Raw genomic sequence first — 17,408 nt, forward strand, 5'->3', positions numbered from 1 at the left:
TTGCCTTTTCCTGTGGTTCTTTTGTGAACAATACTGTCTTTCTGCAAAAGACTGCTGACCCAAGAGTGGAAAGCAGTCTGTTCATGCTGCATTAAAACAAATTTAGATCAGGAACCAAATTCACTGGCATTCTTCTATTCCCTTGGTACCCCAACTGCTCCACAACTTTGCTTTTCTAAGAACAGTGAAAAGAAAAAATGAAAACTGAGCAACAACACATTTTGGCTCATCTTAAATTCCTGGAGATGTTTACTGTGCTCCTTGTTAGGCTTGGGCTTTCGCTCTTCAATTTGTTTTATCTTCAGTCTCCCCACTTTTACTATGGAGATAGGAGTCTCTTGCTTTCTAATTATACAGGGTTTTCATCCCTGTTACTGTAGATATTATAACAAATACTACCCTTTGCAAAGAAGCCAAGCCAGAGTTCTCTGTCCCGTGGATCTCCAAAAGAACACGCAGAGCAGCGCACAGGAGACGCAGTGCTCGTTACTGTGACTCCTTCTGGGGTTTGATCCAAGCTTGGCTGAGCCATGCATTGCATTTTGCACCAGTAAGGCGTATGTTTACAGGCTCTACAGCTCTGGTTTAGTGAGGTATTTATACTTTTCTTAGCAGAGTGCTCAGAAGTCACAGTAACTGTTTTCCAACTTTGCATCTGGATTAAGACACGATGTCCCTGGACCTGATGGCAAGTGTGGCGGAACACTAGGGAATGGGGGATAAGGTTGATGGTGAAAGGACTGCCTAGTGAGCAACTCATGCAGTCTCCTGATGTGTTTGCAACACTTCAACAAGGCTGTTCTCCAAGCAATATGCAGCAGCTGATACATATATGTACTGTGGGGCTGGTTTTACTACTGAGATTTACTACTGGAACCCTCTTTAAAAAATGCTATGTAAAGTGCTTCAAGAAGTACACAAAGGGGAGATTATTTTATGAGATAAACCTTAGTATATACATTACTGTGATATAAATTTTTAGTAGGGCTTGCTATGATAGGTAATAGTTTTAAAATCAAAGAAGGTAGATTAAGACAAAATATAAAGCAGAAACTTTTTATGATGAGAGTGGTGAAACACTGAAGAATCTGAAGCAGATTGCCCAGAGGTGGAAGATGCTTTATCCCTGGAAACCTCTGAGGTCAGGTTGGCTGGGGCTCTGGAGATGTCCCTGCTCAATGCAGGAAGGTTGGAGTATATGAGTGTGAAGGTGCCTTCCAACCCAAACCATTCTAGAATTCTACGATAATGATGAAAACACAAAACTGCAGTCTAATCAAGCATCTGGGTTTTTTTTTGTTTTGGTCTTTTTTTCTTTTAATGGTATAAGTTAAAGCTAAAAGGTGATGATTTTAAGAAGAAAATAAGGAAAATAAAACACTAGTGGTGCTTTCAGGAAACTTTGGCCCCTCTCATCTTGAAATCCTTTTTGAAGAAAGATCTTGAGCAAAAAAGTGCAAGACTAAACACTCAAGCCAGAGCCTCCACCAATCTGGGTCAGTGCTCTTTGCTTATGGGAGCCCTGATGTAACAAATCATTTTCCAAGCAGTGGTGCTGATTGTGAATGTAACCCTGGCTTCTTTTCAGATGCAGTTATACTGTTGTGTGCTCAGATCAAGTTTGTTTATTTTTAGAGGCAAAGCCTTGTCTGTGCTTCAGCAAGCAGAGTTGGGCACAATTCCATCACAGGTGTTTTACTGACAACTTGATCTCACTTTTACTCTACTGTAAGAGACAGCAAAAGCTAGCTCTGTGAGCTGGCTTCAGTGAAGGCACATTTGAAAGGGAATCAACCAAGCTGTAGTAATAAAGGAAGCCTTGGCCTTCTTTCAGGCCACACTATCTCCTTTTTGGTACGTTGTCTTGAGGCTTTAAATTTTCACTTCAAGTTAATTGAATGAGACAGTGATACAATGCACAGTGAAACCGGATCAATCACTGCACAAGACAAAATAGAAGTCACAATGACACTCAGAACAAGAGCTTGGGAAATGTGATATTTACATTAAAATATTTTACATTTTTGTCTCATGGTTTAAAAATCAAATTCAAAAATGTCTTACCGCATTGCATAACAAATTTCTTGCTGCTTATCTGTATGCATTTGTGTGTGTGCATTTGAACAACAAAATTGAATAATCACGAAAGTAAATTTAGTAATAATGGGGTATTTTCTACACAGTTACATAGCCTCAATTGCAGAAAATATAAAACAGAAAAGCTCACACATAGGAGCTCATTCTGTTCTCTGAAGCCATAGAATTTACTTGCTTATATTTAGTGGCAACAGAGAATCCGACTGCGGTCTTTTCCTTCTTCCTTCCCTTTAAATATTTACCTGGATATTGTTTCTGACTCTCAGCATGCCATTAAGACTTGTCATTACTAGTCACTTATGTTAACTGCTTCCATGGAAAATAAGGACTTGTTCCTAACAAAATCGATAACTAAAAGCAAAGACTTGACTTTATGTTCATGATCTGAGTGCTGTAAAAACAAAAGAAAGACTTAATCAGTGTTTTCAGGGTTATAGACTCTTAGCTCAGTATCTAAACCCTCAGAGTTTTCAGGGAGTCAAAAGGCTTTGCTTTCCTGTCAGTATGTGAAGCACAATGGCACAGAAAAAGTAATCCTGCAGGAATACAAAGCATGAAGTGGTATCGTTTCATCAGGTTCTTTTCCATCAGGAACAGGGATATGGGGCGGTTTATATTCAGCAGCAGCTGTTTTTCAAGAACCACCCCCCATTTCGCCAAACCACCTCCCAGTCCTCCCACCCCTGCACACCCCAAAAAAATAAAAATCCAGGTTTTCTCCAGTGGAATCTGATCTCTTCTTTCTTTGCTTTCTGATCTGGTTGTAATTCCAGAAAATGATGCCCTGTTATTGAAAAATTAATGCACTTTAATAATGAATATACCAGAGGGGGCTTTTGGATGGTGGGGTTGTTTGTGTTTTTTTTTCCTTTTGGAAGTCTGAGAGATGCATCTCTGGTTTCAGTGAAAAACTTAAACAATATAAACAAGCAGTCATTCTGTTCCAAGAGAAACTTTTTTTTTTAATATTCTTATTTTATTGTAATTACCTTATTGTTTTCATATTATGAGCTACTTGTAGAAAAATACAGGAAACATGACTGCAATACAATCCTTTAATCAGGAGCAGCTTTGTTCCAGTCATCATTTCCATTCAGTGTTGAAACTTTGGCTAATAAGAATACAATCAATCCTTGAGTTTAAGTGTAATGTGGTGTTAATATTATGGTTTCATTTGGCCTCTGTACCTAGTAACTTCTGTAAGTGAACCTTTTTAAAAGTGCCTAGGAGATATTTTGTCTGTATTGCTGTTTTCAAGTAAATTAACAAAGCTGTGTTTCTCAAAAGGACACAAACTTCTTCAGGAGAGCCACTTAAAATCTTTTAACCCAAGGCAGCTGGGGAATTTGTATTAACATATATATTAAATCTTCCATTATTTTCCCCTTTTTTCTTTTTTTTCCTCACAGATAATACCCCAATACCTTTACTGCATTACTGTTAAAGTTTGTGAATTTTTAAAGGAAAAATATGAGGATTTTTATACCTAGATGGCTTCAACATGCTAGTTGTTTGATCTCTGTGTATAATCCAGAACTGCAAATACTTCCCTTTTACTGATTTGCAGCCTACCCCCAACCTTATTTTGGCCTACTCATCAGCAGATGAGTGTTTACATTTTTGAATAAAGGGCTGGAATTAGGTAAAGTGTTTTTTTAGATAATCTGTTTTAAGAAAAAACATTTGTCCAAGACAGTTAAAAGACTGCTCCCAAGCTGTTCAAAAGCAGAATGCAGCTACTTACAGCAGGCCATGGCAATTCATTTTGTGTTTCCTAGTAATTTTGGGGTTTTTTTGTAATGGGAAGCCAATATCTTAGATAAGGTTTAGTTTCAAAGTGTGTTTTTGATATAAAGATTGTGGATGTAAAAGTTTTACTTACACAGCATTTATAAAAGTAAAAATCTAAGTTTTATGATATAGTTTTTATGACTTAAAACTAGGTGATGTTAAAACACTTCACTTCTAGCTAATGGCTTGAATTAGGGCTGAATAAAAGGCAATTGTTTTTATACTGAAATTATTATTTTATGAAGGATTTCCTTGTTTCCAGACACATATATACACACATATGTAAATTAAACTGAACTCCAGATAAAACACATATCTCCATGCGTACATTAGAGTCTGATCCAAATTTCATCAAAGTTAGTGGGCATCTTTCCCACTTCAAACCAGATTTTGCAATCCATATTCACACGACCCTCCAGAGGATCCCTCAAGTTGATGCAGTTTTGCATGACTTGGCCTAAAATGTCTGCTGCAGTTTCAAAAAGCCCATTATAGGGCTGCAGTAGGAAATAATTTAGTCTAATTTAAGGAAATCATGACAGGTTTTTTTTTTTTTTATTTTCATATCATTTTGCTCTGATCCATCTGTTTACTCTCTTCTGAAGGCAGGACAAAATGTTTTTTAGCCTAAAGACTGAGCTAGTAAAAACACTGCCTGGAATAAGTCTCAGCAGACGTGTTTGTTCCACATCTCCTTCTTCAGTGCCATATTTCTTTTGGTGGATTTCCTCTGCTCCTGGAAGCAAGCTGTCTAGCTTCCTTGTGCACAATTACGAAGAAGAATTTCCTACATTTTAGTAAAATGTGTTGTGCACAAGATGAGGTGATTTTGGAAGTTAATGTGACCTGAACCACATGATCAACAGAGAGTGTCTGAAATGTAGTATGCAGCATTACAAATTAAAAAAAAAATCTACATTCACAAAATGCTCCTTAGCTCCACTGCTGGTCAGAGGGTGGAAGAGAGAGAGGAAAAGCAGTCCTTGCATTTTTCTGGAAAGCCTGCTATGTTACCATCATAAAGTCAAATGCAAGAGGAGAATTCAGCCTTAGCTGTGTTGTTATGTAACCAAGCTGGGTTTGTTTGGGTTTCTTTAACCCTAGACAGATATAACTTTAGTATTTATTGCTACAAAGACACATAGCTTGTGAGAAGAGATATTTTATTCAATCATGACATACATTTGGAAAAAGCTAATTGTTTACACAGTCTTCTAATTTTAAAGATACAGTCAGCTTCTGCATTCAGTTAGAAATGCAGTTAAAGGAGCTTTTGTCTTTGTTTAATTTTGTTACATTATTTTTGATGATGGTTGTGGAATTGTTTTGGTGTGGTAGCACTATTAAGGATATTTGAACAGTAAGGTGAACATGACCAAAGTCTTGGTTTCTGTAATGGTTTCAAGGCAATTTATTTTCATTTATGAGATATTTAGACTTCTATTTGCATGTGGATATTCAAAATACTCTAGGAAAAATAATATGTACACATCTAAAAGCTGGATGTTTACTGGTGTTGCATATGGCTACCCATATCCACAACAGTCTTTCAGCATCATTTGTTTGTGATCATGTTTTTATTTAAAAGACACTAATTGTCATGTTTGCTCTGTGATTTACATTATTTAAACAAACGTGGGGAAAAGAATTTGAATCAGGTCGTTCACTAGCATGACTAAGACATACAATAACTTCTTATAAAATGTTCACTGTTGTATGGCTGTAAGGCTGGAATTCAAGCCCTCTGTGTACACACAAACAAAGAACAACTCTTTCCATCTGAAACAGGCTGGTGAAAGGATGCTGCCTCCTGGTGATTTAATAGGCATATGAGCTTCCACTAAAATGGCATCTTCAAGAGAAATAGTTCATCCTTGGAAGAGTCCAATGGTGGTCCTGGCTCTTGCTCAGCTCGCAGGGAGGCAGGAGCAATGGGGAGGCCATCAGGATGGGAAAGGTAGCAGTCCTTGCAGTGCCTCTCTCTTCTTTTCCACAGGATTTTCTGCAAGGAGACTGCACCAAAGCCAGGCAAAAGCTGAACTGGAAGCCAAGAGTCACGTTTGATGTGAGTGGCCTTTCTGGCATGCTTTGTACCTGTTGGGTGTTCACATCCTCTAAAAACAATTCACAGGGAGGGGAAAGGAGGGGGGACACCTCTGTGAGGGGTGACCTGGGCACCTTGAGAAACCCCATTTTTGATGCTTCTGCATGGATCCTTGTTTTGAAGAAAGCCGACACTGTGGCAGCAATGGGCACCGCCGTGCACAGCAGCGTGCTGACACACCAGGGCCCTGGCCAGGGCTGCTGTGTGCAATCCTCTCCTTGTTCTGCTGTGGGGGGCCAGGGGGGCTTGTCATGCTCCATGGCATTCCTGACATGCTGCCCATTTGTCCCTGCACTGGGGCCCTCATCTGTCTCTCTCCTTCCTGCAGGAGCTGGTGAGGGAGATGGTGGATGCTGACGTGGAGCTCATGAGGAACAATCCCAACGCCTGAGCCCTGGCTGGGCCTGGCAAGCACCACAGGACCCATGCCACAGATGCAACCCATGGCCAGCACTGCCATGAGCCATCAGGGTGGGCAGCTGCCCCCTCCCTGCGATGGTTTTATTGTTGGCCTGCCTGTGTGTAAAAGACCGGTTATATTCCTGTCTCCGCCCTCTACATCCTCCCAGTGCCTCTTGCCCCACACATCATCCCAGGGTCAGCTCTGCCTGGGCTAAATCTGTCTTCTGCCATTAACTGGGGAAGGATCTTACTGTACCTGAAAAATTGATCAGCCAGCAAACCCACTGACTTCATTTTTAATTGAGACTCATCTTTCTATTCTGTAGGACCTCCAACACATCTTTAGTACTTAATCCCATTTGAGAAACAAAGCATTCCCTGTCCCCCACTCCTCCCCTCTCCACATCAGCAGACCTTTGGTGCAAATATGGGCTCGCCATGCCTCCAGACCTTTCTCTACAGCTGCCCCTTTCTGCCTTTCCTGAACACTCCTTGTTTTTCTTTCCTGCAGCCTTACTTCCCTCCACCCCAGCAGCCCATTTCCAGCACCTGAACTCTGTAAAAGTTTGGATAACTTGATATAACTTGCAGTGAAATCGCCTTTTGACCATGCTGAATTAATTCCTAATTGCTGGAATCGCTTTCAAACCAGTCAAGCTGGGGCTTGTATATGTTTTTCAGATCTTCATTTCAGAGTGTGCATGAGTCACAGAAAGCCTTTTTGTCCAGCACCTTCTCAATCCAGGGAGATTAGGGTGTTTTGGTTTTTGACCCCCTCCCTCAAGAATCAACCCATTCCCCTTCCACCCTCTTCCTGCTTACTATAATTAAACCTCAGACAGGAGCGTGAACCATTTCAAAAGATGACTTAAGAAATAAAAACAAAATAAATAAAAAAGCTTAAAAAAAAATAGAAACTTCAAGGTGGGTAAACATTTTTTTTGCTTTTTGTGCCAAGGTACCTGGGTTATCCAGAGGTCGTCAAGCCCATACATTTCCCGTTGGTTTAGGATATTCCACCCACCAATTACTCCCATCATTTTAACTTTATGCCTGGAAGCGAGCAAAGAGCAAGATGCACAGGAGGGAGACACACGCAGGAGGATACACTTTCTTGAGGCGCATCTCCTGCTTTTTAACTTCGTGTAGAGGGGACCCCTGCGTTAAAAGGAGGCAAATCGCGGGATGTGGGAGGGATAGCTATGCCCGGGAGCGGTCCCATGATGGAAGTGATGCAGGTGACAGGAGGGAGCTCGAGAGCAGCCTAGGGGGAGCCGGGAGGGTGCTCCGTGTGCCTGTCTCCACGGGCGGCATTTGCCGGAGGCGCCGTGGGAAATGCGAGGAGAGGAGATCGCGCCCGGGCAACCGGAGCAGCCGCTTCCTTTGGGGCTGTTCCTTGGAAAGCGCGAATGGGGAAAAGGAAACGTGGGAGCCTGACCGCTGCTTGAGATCCTTCCTACAGGTGCACAGAGTACGAGCCCTCGTAAGGCGGAGGGGGAGCTGCGGACACAGAAGGATGTCCCTGTTGCGCTCCCTCCGAGCATCTCCCCACGCGTGGGGGGCTCTCCAGCCCACACGCAGTTTCTGCGGCGCCCTCGGGGCTCTTCCAGCACAGACCAATGCCGAGCAGGTCGCGGACACTCAGTCCGGAGGCCTGGACGGTCCCCACGCCATCGCGCACACATCGCCACTCACCTCCCGTGGGTATATTTATAAAAAGCCTCCTCAGGTGTTTTTCTCCTCGAAAGGGTACGACTCGACAGCTGCGATTTATTTTCTTTTTCTTTTTTTTTTTTTTTTTAAAGAGTAAAATAACACTAAGCTCCCTTCCCTTGGGTGCATGTCCTTGCTCTAGCTGCGCTCTCCAGCACACCGCGTGGATCTGCAGTGCCCTGGGCACCCACGCGTGTGTGGCCGCAGGGCCGCGGCTGTGCTCTGCGGCTGCCCCAGCACGGCCGCTCGGCTCTCCCCGGGCCAGCGCTGCCCCGGAGCCGCGGCGAGTGGCGAGTGGCGAGTGGAGGGGAGGGGGCGAGCTCCGCCTGCCCGGCCGCACCGGGGGCTGCCCCCTCCGCAGCGCCTCGGCCAGGCGGGCACAGGCTGCGGGTGGCGGGTCTTTGGTGGCAAGCGGAATCATGATTTTAAAAGTATTCCGGAGCTTCTATGACAAGGCATTTTTGTATCGCTGCGAACTGTTTTTTCGCTTACGGTGATTTACTGGCAGACTCGCTGGTACATCGGAATATTAGTTTACGCATCTCTGCCGAGGACTGGGAGCTTCGACTTCAAGGCTTTATCTATGGCATCTCTCACTGTAGCACACTCCAGAGAAGCATTTTCATTCTCTGGTTCCTCTGTCTGTATTGGGGAGCAAATCGGGAGAAGGATGGAAAGCGAAAACTGATTCTAGACCAAGCGGTCCCTCGCAGTGGCCTGGTTCTGGGTGTCTTTCTGCTGCCTTTGTAGGGACAAAAGAAAAGGTATCGGTCTGACAGGACAAAGTGCACACTGCCCTGATGCTTTTTACCATTTGGCAAAGGTCAGAACTGCTTTTCAGCTCCCCCAACACTAGCACCTTTCCTGCCTGATTCTTATTTGCTCTTAAAGTACCGCTGTTTCACTACGGGATCATGTCTTGAGAATGAAATTAAAAATAACTTACAAGCAAAACAAAACAAAGCACTAACAAGCTTTGAGTTAGAGAGATGATATGGTGTATGTAGCTTCTACACCAGTTACAGACTTGTGTTCTCTACATCAGTTTCGCGTGCACGTCAAGCGTTTTTGGCGTGCAGGTTCGAAAGATAAATCCCCCCTCTGCCCGTCTCTGATCTCATGGAGACACGGCAGCTTCCTTAATGGAAAAGAGCAGCTCCAGTAGTAAATAACCGAGCAGGGCCCCGGTCCCTCTTGCGTCTTTCGCAAGCTTCCAACCATCCGCAGCAGCAGCACCGAACAAAGCAAACGACACGGTGGGTTTAGCCTTTCCCGGAACCGCTGTGGCACCCGCGGGGAAAGGCTGGTTGGTGGCCAGGGCCAGACTATTGACACTCTGCGCTGCCCGGGGCCGGCAATACTGTCCCGGGACCCTGCCGAGGGTCCCCGCTCGGCGGGCAGCCTGTTCCACTGCGCCGTGGGAAGCGGAGAGTTCACCCTGAGCCGCTGCTACGGGGAAAAGCGGGATAGCAATGGCAGCGCCGGGTGGCGCGGGCTGCCGGGGAGCGTCGCCCTGTCAGGAAGAGGGGACTCGGGTGGGCAGGGGGAGGAGAGAGGGTCCAGCTCCTGCCCAGAGGGCTGCAGAGGGCTGGGGCCCGGTGGGGAAGGCCGGCCCGGCCCTGCCTGCGGCTCCCTGCCCGGCAGCGCCAGGAATTACGAGCAGCGACGGCCGGGCTCGCTCCCCCGCGCCCGCCGCCTGTCAGCGCCGCCGCCCCACGTCTGTCTCTTAGCCGTAAGTCAGCCCCTCGCCTCAGCCGTACGGGCCGCTGCCCTCCCCCAGAACCTGTCCTGGCAATGCTAAGAGTACCACCAGAGCCCCTTTTAAAGAAATCTTTTTCCTTCTCTTGAGGCCTTCTCAGGGGCCACCGGCCACTCGTGGGCTGGCAGAAGCGAGGAGCACGGCGGCGGCCCCAGGTGGGGTGGCCCTACGGGAGCACAAGCCCTTGCCTCTCGGGCCAGCGGGCCGGGCCGGGGGTCGGCGCTGCCCCAGGGCCCGCCGGCGACAGCCGGCCCCCGCCCGCCGCCCTCCTCCCCGGCCCCGCTGCCCTCCTCCCCGGCCCCGCTGCGGAAGGCCGGCGAGACAAAGCGGCGGGGTTTTCCTCGGGGTCGCAGAGCAAAACCGCCAGCGCCATCTAAAAATACACCTCGCGGCTTGGAGCGCAAGCCCGAAGGGTAAAAGCGAACGGGAGCTGAAGGCAGCGCAGCCCCGCTCCTCGGGCACGAACACGCCGGCTTAGGGTGGCGGTGGCCAGAGGCTCTGCGGCCGGCTCCGGTCGCTCTTGGAGACGCATCGAGTGCTGCAAGGGTATTTAGAAAAAAAAAATTTAGTGGTAAATTGGGAGACTGGAAGGGTACCACCGCCATCACCTCCCCCCGACGCCTTGCACATAAGGCAGCCACTTTCCACCCCGGGCGGACATGAGGGTCACATCCTCTTCCCGCTACTCGCCCGGCCGGGAAGGCGTGCTCGGGGCTGCCCCGGAGAGGGGCACCGGGCGGGGGTCGCCGCCCCTCCCGCCTGTGGGTGGCAGGTTTGCAGGGGTGGGCGGCAAAGGGAGGCCCCCGTGGGCTCGCAGGGCCGCGCTCCTGCCTCCCCTTGTGACCCCCCTTCACCTCTGATGGTTCGCTGGCGGAGCATTGTCTCCAGACACAACAAAACCAGGACGGAGCCCTGGAGCAGGCAGGGCTCCAACGTTTTGACGGGTGGAAGAAAAACATCAACAGATACTTTGCAATTATTTGGTGATGGGGGCTAAGGAGAGGCGGGCGGGGGAGAGGTCGCTTCGCAGCAGCAGACGCTAATTGCAACCTTTGCTTTGCTAATGAGCTCGCACCGGTGCATTCCGCGCTCCATCGCCGTCCCAGCCCCCCGGCGGAGCGCTTGGGGGGTGGGAAACGGCGTCGGGAGAAAGTCGTAATTTTTCTGCGATTCGTTATTCGCTTTTAAATCCATCCCATCCATGAGAGGCGAGGCTAGAAGTGCTGGCCGCCAGCGCTTTCATAAATTCTCGCTTGGGGAAAACTGCGAGCAGCTCCTCGCTGGCAGGGGCGAGGTGTGTGCGAGCGCTCGGCCCCGGCCCCGTCGCACTCCGCGGGCAACCGGGCATGCCCGGCCCGGGGCCCCGGGGCTGGCAGGGCGACGTGTCCTCCACCAGCTTACGGCTTTATCCCGCACGCAGTCGGACCGGGGGAAATGCACACACAGAACACACACAGAAAATAGAGTTCCACTCGAAACTCGCATCAAAACGGCGCTGGGAATGTATTTATACTGCGCAATCTTGCAAGCACCGACACTGTTTAAACAATTCTCTTCTACTACGGACGATATTATCAGTACTTTAACATTATCGTTCAATGGAAAACATTCTTCTTTTTCCTTATTTTAAATATTTATTTTTTAAAAAAGAAAAGGGGGAAAAAAAAAGGAATAAATTAAACTCGGCAGCTTAAATGTTCGGCAAGTAAATAAATTACAGGAACGTTTTGGGAAAAAATGGTTTATGACATTTTTTTTCTGATCTTAGTACTTGCCTTCCGAGGGATGATGGTTGTAGTAATATGACCTGTTTATTCATCAATTCATATAATATATAAATATCCTGAACGCATGAGTGTAATAATTTGCGTTTTTTCTACTGGAGGAAATTCAGCTATTTTAAGAGTTAATGGTTCTAAATGTGTTGGTTTTCCTGGATTCTCCCCAGAGGTGATGGGGGCTGGAAAGGGGGGGGGGGGGATTCCAGTTTGGGATTTTCATTGTTGTTGTTTTAATTCTGCTGAACGCAATCTAAAACAGCTGACCTGAACGTGGGGTGATACACGGCAAAACCAAGCCCCCCTGACACCTAAAGGTCAGGTGAAAGTCTCCAGCAGGTAAGTTGTGGGCCGGCTGCCTGCCCAGCTCACTTGCTCTTTGGCTCACAAATTGTTCCCTTCTGCCCACCCAAGTCGTCTCAAACTGTGTTTATTTAGGGGGAAAAAAAAGAAAAATAAAAAAATTGCCGAACACCCAGTTCTATTTCAGCCGGAGAGCTTGTGAGCTCTCACCGGTAGCTCGGGCTGCCTTCCCTTTGCTCTCCATCCCAGCGCTTTTTAACAGCTATTATTTTGCGGCACACGCATCCACAGCAAGGCGCAAGTTCCGGGCCTAGAAGGTCGCAGAGGTGTGTGCAACAGATGCGTTGGCTTGTGGGGCGAGGGAGAAGTCTCCCCCCAGCCCCCAAAGACCCTGCCTGCTGAACGGAAGGACAGAACCTTCGCCAGCTGCTTCCCCCGCGCAGCACAAAACGCTGGCGTAGCAGGCCGGGACGAAAAAATGTCCCTCGGACCGCAGGGGCTTCCCCGCGGTGCTGTGCTGCTGTCTCTTCCCTGCACACTGCGACCCTCCGAAGGGTCTGTTCCTCCGAGCCCGACACCCCCAGGCCGTCGAGGGTCTGGCGAACAGCACCTCGCAGCCGCTTGCCAAATTGCTGGGCGCCAGCAGCGTTAGCACCGAACTACACTCAAGGAGTTAGTCCCAAATGGCACCGAGGGCTCCCGCTCCGGCCGGCCCGGCCCGAGTTACCCTCGAGAGATCCGGGACTTACTCCTCCGGCCGTCCAAGCAGGCCTTTTTGGACGCCTCGTTAGGAAATGAGGGGGTCTTCCAGTGTCGTCCCCCAGGTACCCAATCCTTTGCTACGGCTCCCTGCGCTTCCAGCCCCGGCCTAGGACAAGGCCTGCCCGCTGCCCCAGGTGCGTGTGTGTAATTTTAAGGGGGCGCAGCAGTGCTGCCAGGGGTCCCCGGTGCCTCCACCAGGGTACGGGGCTGCCGCCCGTCCCCGCAACTACCGGGGAAGGAGCCGGCCCTCTCTCCCCCCGCACCCTCCCTATGCGGCTATTGTTTCGTTCAATTAGGCTCCGCTTGATAAAAAACAATCGCTCGTTAACCCTCGCCCTCCTCCCTCCCGGCTGGTGTGTTGTGAATGGCGACATCGTCTCCCTTGACCCCCGTCTCCTTTTCTGTCTTTCTGTCCCCTGAAAAATGATTCCGCGAGCTCTGATTGAATTTTATTCCTTCCTGACCTGGCCCGTTTTTATTGCATGGACACCATCAATCTTGACCTAACGCGACGTTTGTTTATTACTTTGGAAAGAAGCGAATGGCTTTATGAGCCCCAGCGCAATTAAACCAGGAGGGCTACGTTCACCGTGGCACCGCACCACCTTTGGGGCGGACTCACAACAGACAAGACGCCGGGAAGGCGAGGCAGAAGGGAAAAGGGTAAAAAAAAGGTGGTGGGGAAATCTATGCGGGAATGGTGACCGGTACCCTCCCAGCCCGTGAGCTTGTGACCGAGACGCTGGATGGCAACGGGGAGCTCCCAGCAGTTTCCTCCCAGCACTCTTGGGGCACGCCAGCCTCTTGCGCAGCTTGCCGCGTAAACCTGAGCTCGCCCTCCTGGCTACCCCGCCTGCGCGCTACCTGCGCCCCAGCGCAGCGACAACTCAGCCTCGGACACCGTGACAGCGCCCATCACCGTGCTCCTCATCTCCCTCCTAGCCAAAAAACCCACAAAAAATCCACAAAACAAAACAAAAAACACCCCAACACTCCCCACCCCCCCAAAAAACAAACAACAACAAAAACAAACCCCAAACCCCAAAACAAAACAAAAAACAACGAAAAAAAAAATCAAAAATATCAGCGCATCTCAAAGTGCTGATGAATGTAGCCAACACACCCGATCCCAGCACAGGGAGACGGGGGAAAATTGACTGAGTACGCGGAGGAGTTTAAATTACTTTACGAATGAAATTAATTGAAAGCTAATGTTCAATTAGCCGTCGCTGTTGAAATGGTTGATTTCGGGAAGTGGACGGGGGAGAGTTTCCAGGGGCCGCCCCGCAGCTCTCCTGTGCTGTGCAGCGGAGCCATGTGCTCGCCTCGGCTCCACACGCTTTTGCCTACGCAATGGAACCACGTAACAAAGACTGGGCGCTCTTACCTGGCGCTCATCTTTACGTGGGCGCGGACAGGAGCGCAGCCCCCGAGCGTGCATCCCGCTGCCTCCCGCAAAACCCGCAAAACCCGCGCCACTCGCCCGAAATGTCCAAGCCAAGTCCCCAGAGGACAGGGCGAAACTCTAAGCTCGTCCTGCTCCAGCGGCGTATTTTTGGGGAGGTTAGACCAAGCAGCTGGTCAAAACGCTGCAGCCCCAGAGTTACAAACGGTGTTACGAAGTTGAACCCGGCTATGAAAATAGCCGCTAACTTCGAAAAGCCTTTTCCGAACTTCTTGGCTATCAGAAAGGACCCCAGATACCATAAAATGCCGATTTGGAATCACTCCTTTAAGTGTCCCCATCCACAACACAGCCCAAACGTGTTCTCCATCTGACCTGGCCTGTGGAGGTAGGAAAAGGGTTTTAATCCATGTCCTCTCGGCTATTTGCATGCACTTTTCTGCTATTTTTGGTTATGACCTTTGCAGAACATAATAGGAACTGTAATTGCTTTAAGAAGATATTCTAAGGGGAAAACTTAGAAAGGAGAATATTACTCCTAAGTTTTCCACAGTATAAGTGACAGATGAGCAAGTACAAGTGAGAAACCACCAGAACCACCACGTAAATGGAATGGTTCCTCAAATTTATTAAAAATAATAATAATAATAATAAAAAGGTTGTTTTGTTTTTTTCATAGACGAAAAGCAAAATGACAGTTTGGAAAGAAAAAAAAAAAAAGAAAAAAAGAAAAAATCAGTATGAGCTAAAAAAAATCCCACGAAGCGCCGTGCTAACCTGGCGCCTAAATGACCTCTCCGCAGGCATGGCTGGGGCCAAGTGTCCCCGTTTGCTGTAGTGGCTGCCACCAAAGATGTCGAGGCCTTACGGGGACACCTCTCAGCTGCTGCCCGGGCGCATGTCCCCTGCCCACCGCTGCGCAAGGTCGCACCGCATCTCTTTTGGCGTTCAGGGCAGGCCCAGTTCTGCTGGGAGACAATCACAGGTCAGAAGGGACGCTCGGGTTTGCCTCCTGTGCTCTTGAGGAGGGAAGCACAAGAGAAACAAGGCTTCGTGCCCCACGCTGGGCCCCGCTGCCCGCAGTTCATGGTGGTCCGCGGGCAGATGTCCCGCTCCGCGCCTCCCAGTTGCGTAGCTCCAGCCCGGGAAGTTTTCTAGCGAGCCCGCTCGGCCTTTCCCCATCCCAGCAGCAGCCTCAATGCCTCATGCCGAAGGCTCCGGCCCGGCAGAGCCCGGAGCTGCCGACCCCCACCCGTGCGATGTGGCGCAGGGACCCGCGGTACAGGGCTGCGCGCCGCCCGCACTTCTCACTGCCTGCCGCGGGGACGGCCGGCACCGCTAATCTTATTTGCGTTGTGATCAATTTCTGCGCCGAGGAGGAGAAAAAAAAAAAAAAAAGTTATGCTTATGGTTATGATAATAATATAAATAATACAGTGTTTTTAAATCTCAAGACGAAGTACGCGTGTGCGGTGAGCCAGCCCGTCGCACTGAAAAGCAGGAGGTGACCTCCGCCGCCACTACGCACGTCACTTCAGGAAAGGGATCCCCTCCGGGGGCAGAAGATCCCGACACGACCTACCTTGCGACCGAGAGGGAAGTTTCCCTTTGCCCCCTCCCTGACTGCGAGCCGCCCTCCCGGCTCGCCGAGCCCACACCACCCGCCCCCCTTTGCAGCCAGGGCCACGGGGCAGCGCAAGTTGCGCGGCCGCCCCGCGGCAGAGGGCCCCGGCCCGCCCCGAGCATTAGCACTAATTACACACGGCACTTGCTCACGCTACGCGCGGCCCCCCGGCTGCCCCAGCCCGGCAGCAGCACCGACAATGCAACGGGTTATGAAACAAGCCGGGCTGACAACTGCTTTCCCCCCTGTTTGTGTTCGCCGCAAACACCCTACCGCTGCAGACCGCCGAGAAAACCCAAACTACAGGAAAGCCGGCGCCCGATCGCAACAAAAAACAACAGGCAAATAGCAGCTCAATCGCCTCTACCCTCCGCTTTCTTTAAATTTTATTTTAAATACGTGACGGGGGGCAGGAATGGTCTTATTGCGCAGCCACCCCGCTGGCAAACCCATGTGCCGGGGCAGAGGGAGCTGCCCCGCCGAGGGTCCCCTCTGCAGAGAGGGGGAGCGGGGGCTCAGGAAGGCGGTGAAAGCCCCGCCGCGCCTCTGGCCCCGCAGTCCCCCTCCCAAGGAGGCGGCGGTGGGCGGGAGCCGCCGCTTTAGCTGCCCCCCGCTCGCTACTGGGACAGGGGGAGCAGAAAGCGAGCCCGACCGAGAACGGGTAACATTTTATTTCCCTTCACTAGTGAAAAACGGGGAGCAGCAATTAAAATATGTCCCCGGAGCGAAGGCGCCCAGCTTTGCTCGTCCGCTTCATCAGCTTTACCACAACCGAGCGATGGAGCGTTTGAGGTTCTCCTAGCCAACTTAGCAAACAAATAAATGTAAATAAGGCCGGTAATCTTTGCTAGCACGAAAAGGTAAAGACTATACCATACTTAAGTAAACTAAGCCAACGCGTTCTAAGATGACACATTACCCCCAGTTCATTTCATCTGCCGAAGGTGTTTTCTAAACATTGGACTATTGCTTTGGAAGGGAAGCACAGCTCAAAAGCGAGGTAATAAGGTTGAACTGTAAATACCTTTGTACTTATTTACAGCATAACCCTTAACAATGCAACAGCAATTACTGCTAAGTGTTGCCTTTAGATAAGAGATTTTGATAGGAAACTGTATTATCTTGGAAGCAAATTTTAGGCCTTAAATATCTGTAATCAAATAAACTTATTTCCAAGTCTGACTGACAAGGCTGATTCTTTTAAGTTAATGGATTTATTGCATTTTGGTGGTTACTTACAAAAGGGGAGGGTGATCCCCATTGGCCATAGGTCCTTAATAGTAAATTGTCCAGAAGATAGGATTCTTGATATGACAAGATGCCAGTCTGTGCAGTACTCATTTGCTACCCTGGTTATATATATATATATATATATATATATATATATATATATATATATATGGGATTTTTTTCCAATTTGAGGAAAACTGAGGGAGGTAAGAAGACAAAAAAAACCCCAAAAAAACCCCCCAAAAAACCCCAAACCAAAACAAACAACAACAACAAAAGAAAACAAACAAACAAAAAAACCCCCACAAAACCCACAAAACCGAAAAACTAAACCAAAACAGCACCCAAACAACTACATAAGAAAAATCTGCCCCCACAAAAAATATTTTAAAAATAATTTCAGTCCGAGCAACTGAGACACAAACCAGTGAAGTCCCTGA

At 48.7% G+C, this 17,408-nt stretch overlaps 1 protein-coding gene across 3 annotated transcripts in view; it reads left to right on the top strand.

The window, feature by feature from the left end:
* The window catches only part of GMDS (GDP-mannose 4,6-dehydratase), a 409,807-nt gene extending 402,490 nt beyond the window's left edge, over positions 1-7,317 (top strand). For all 3 annotated transcript variants that reach the window (XM_086899999.1, XM_086900019.1, XM_023919776.2), the window contains exons 10-11: positions 5,885-5,953; positions 6,321-7,317. In XM_086899999.1, the coding sequence (XP_086756125.1) occupies positions 5,885-5,953; positions 6,321-6,383 (132 nt within the window). In that variant the 3' untranslated portion in view covers positions 6,384-7,317. The remainder of the gene's footprint in view (positions 1-5,884; positions 5,954-6,320) is intronic.
* The last annotated feature ends 10,091 nt before the right edge of the window (positions 7,318-17,408 follow it).

The sequence above is a fragment of the Cyanistes caeruleus genome, chromosome 1 (genome assembly GCF_971803275.1).
Source record: "Cyanistes caeruleus chromosome 1, bCyaCae1.hap1.1, whole genome shotgun sequence".
Lineage (NCBI taxonomy): Eukaryota > Metazoa > Chordata > Aves > Passeriformes > Paridae > Cyanistes > Cyanistes caeruleus.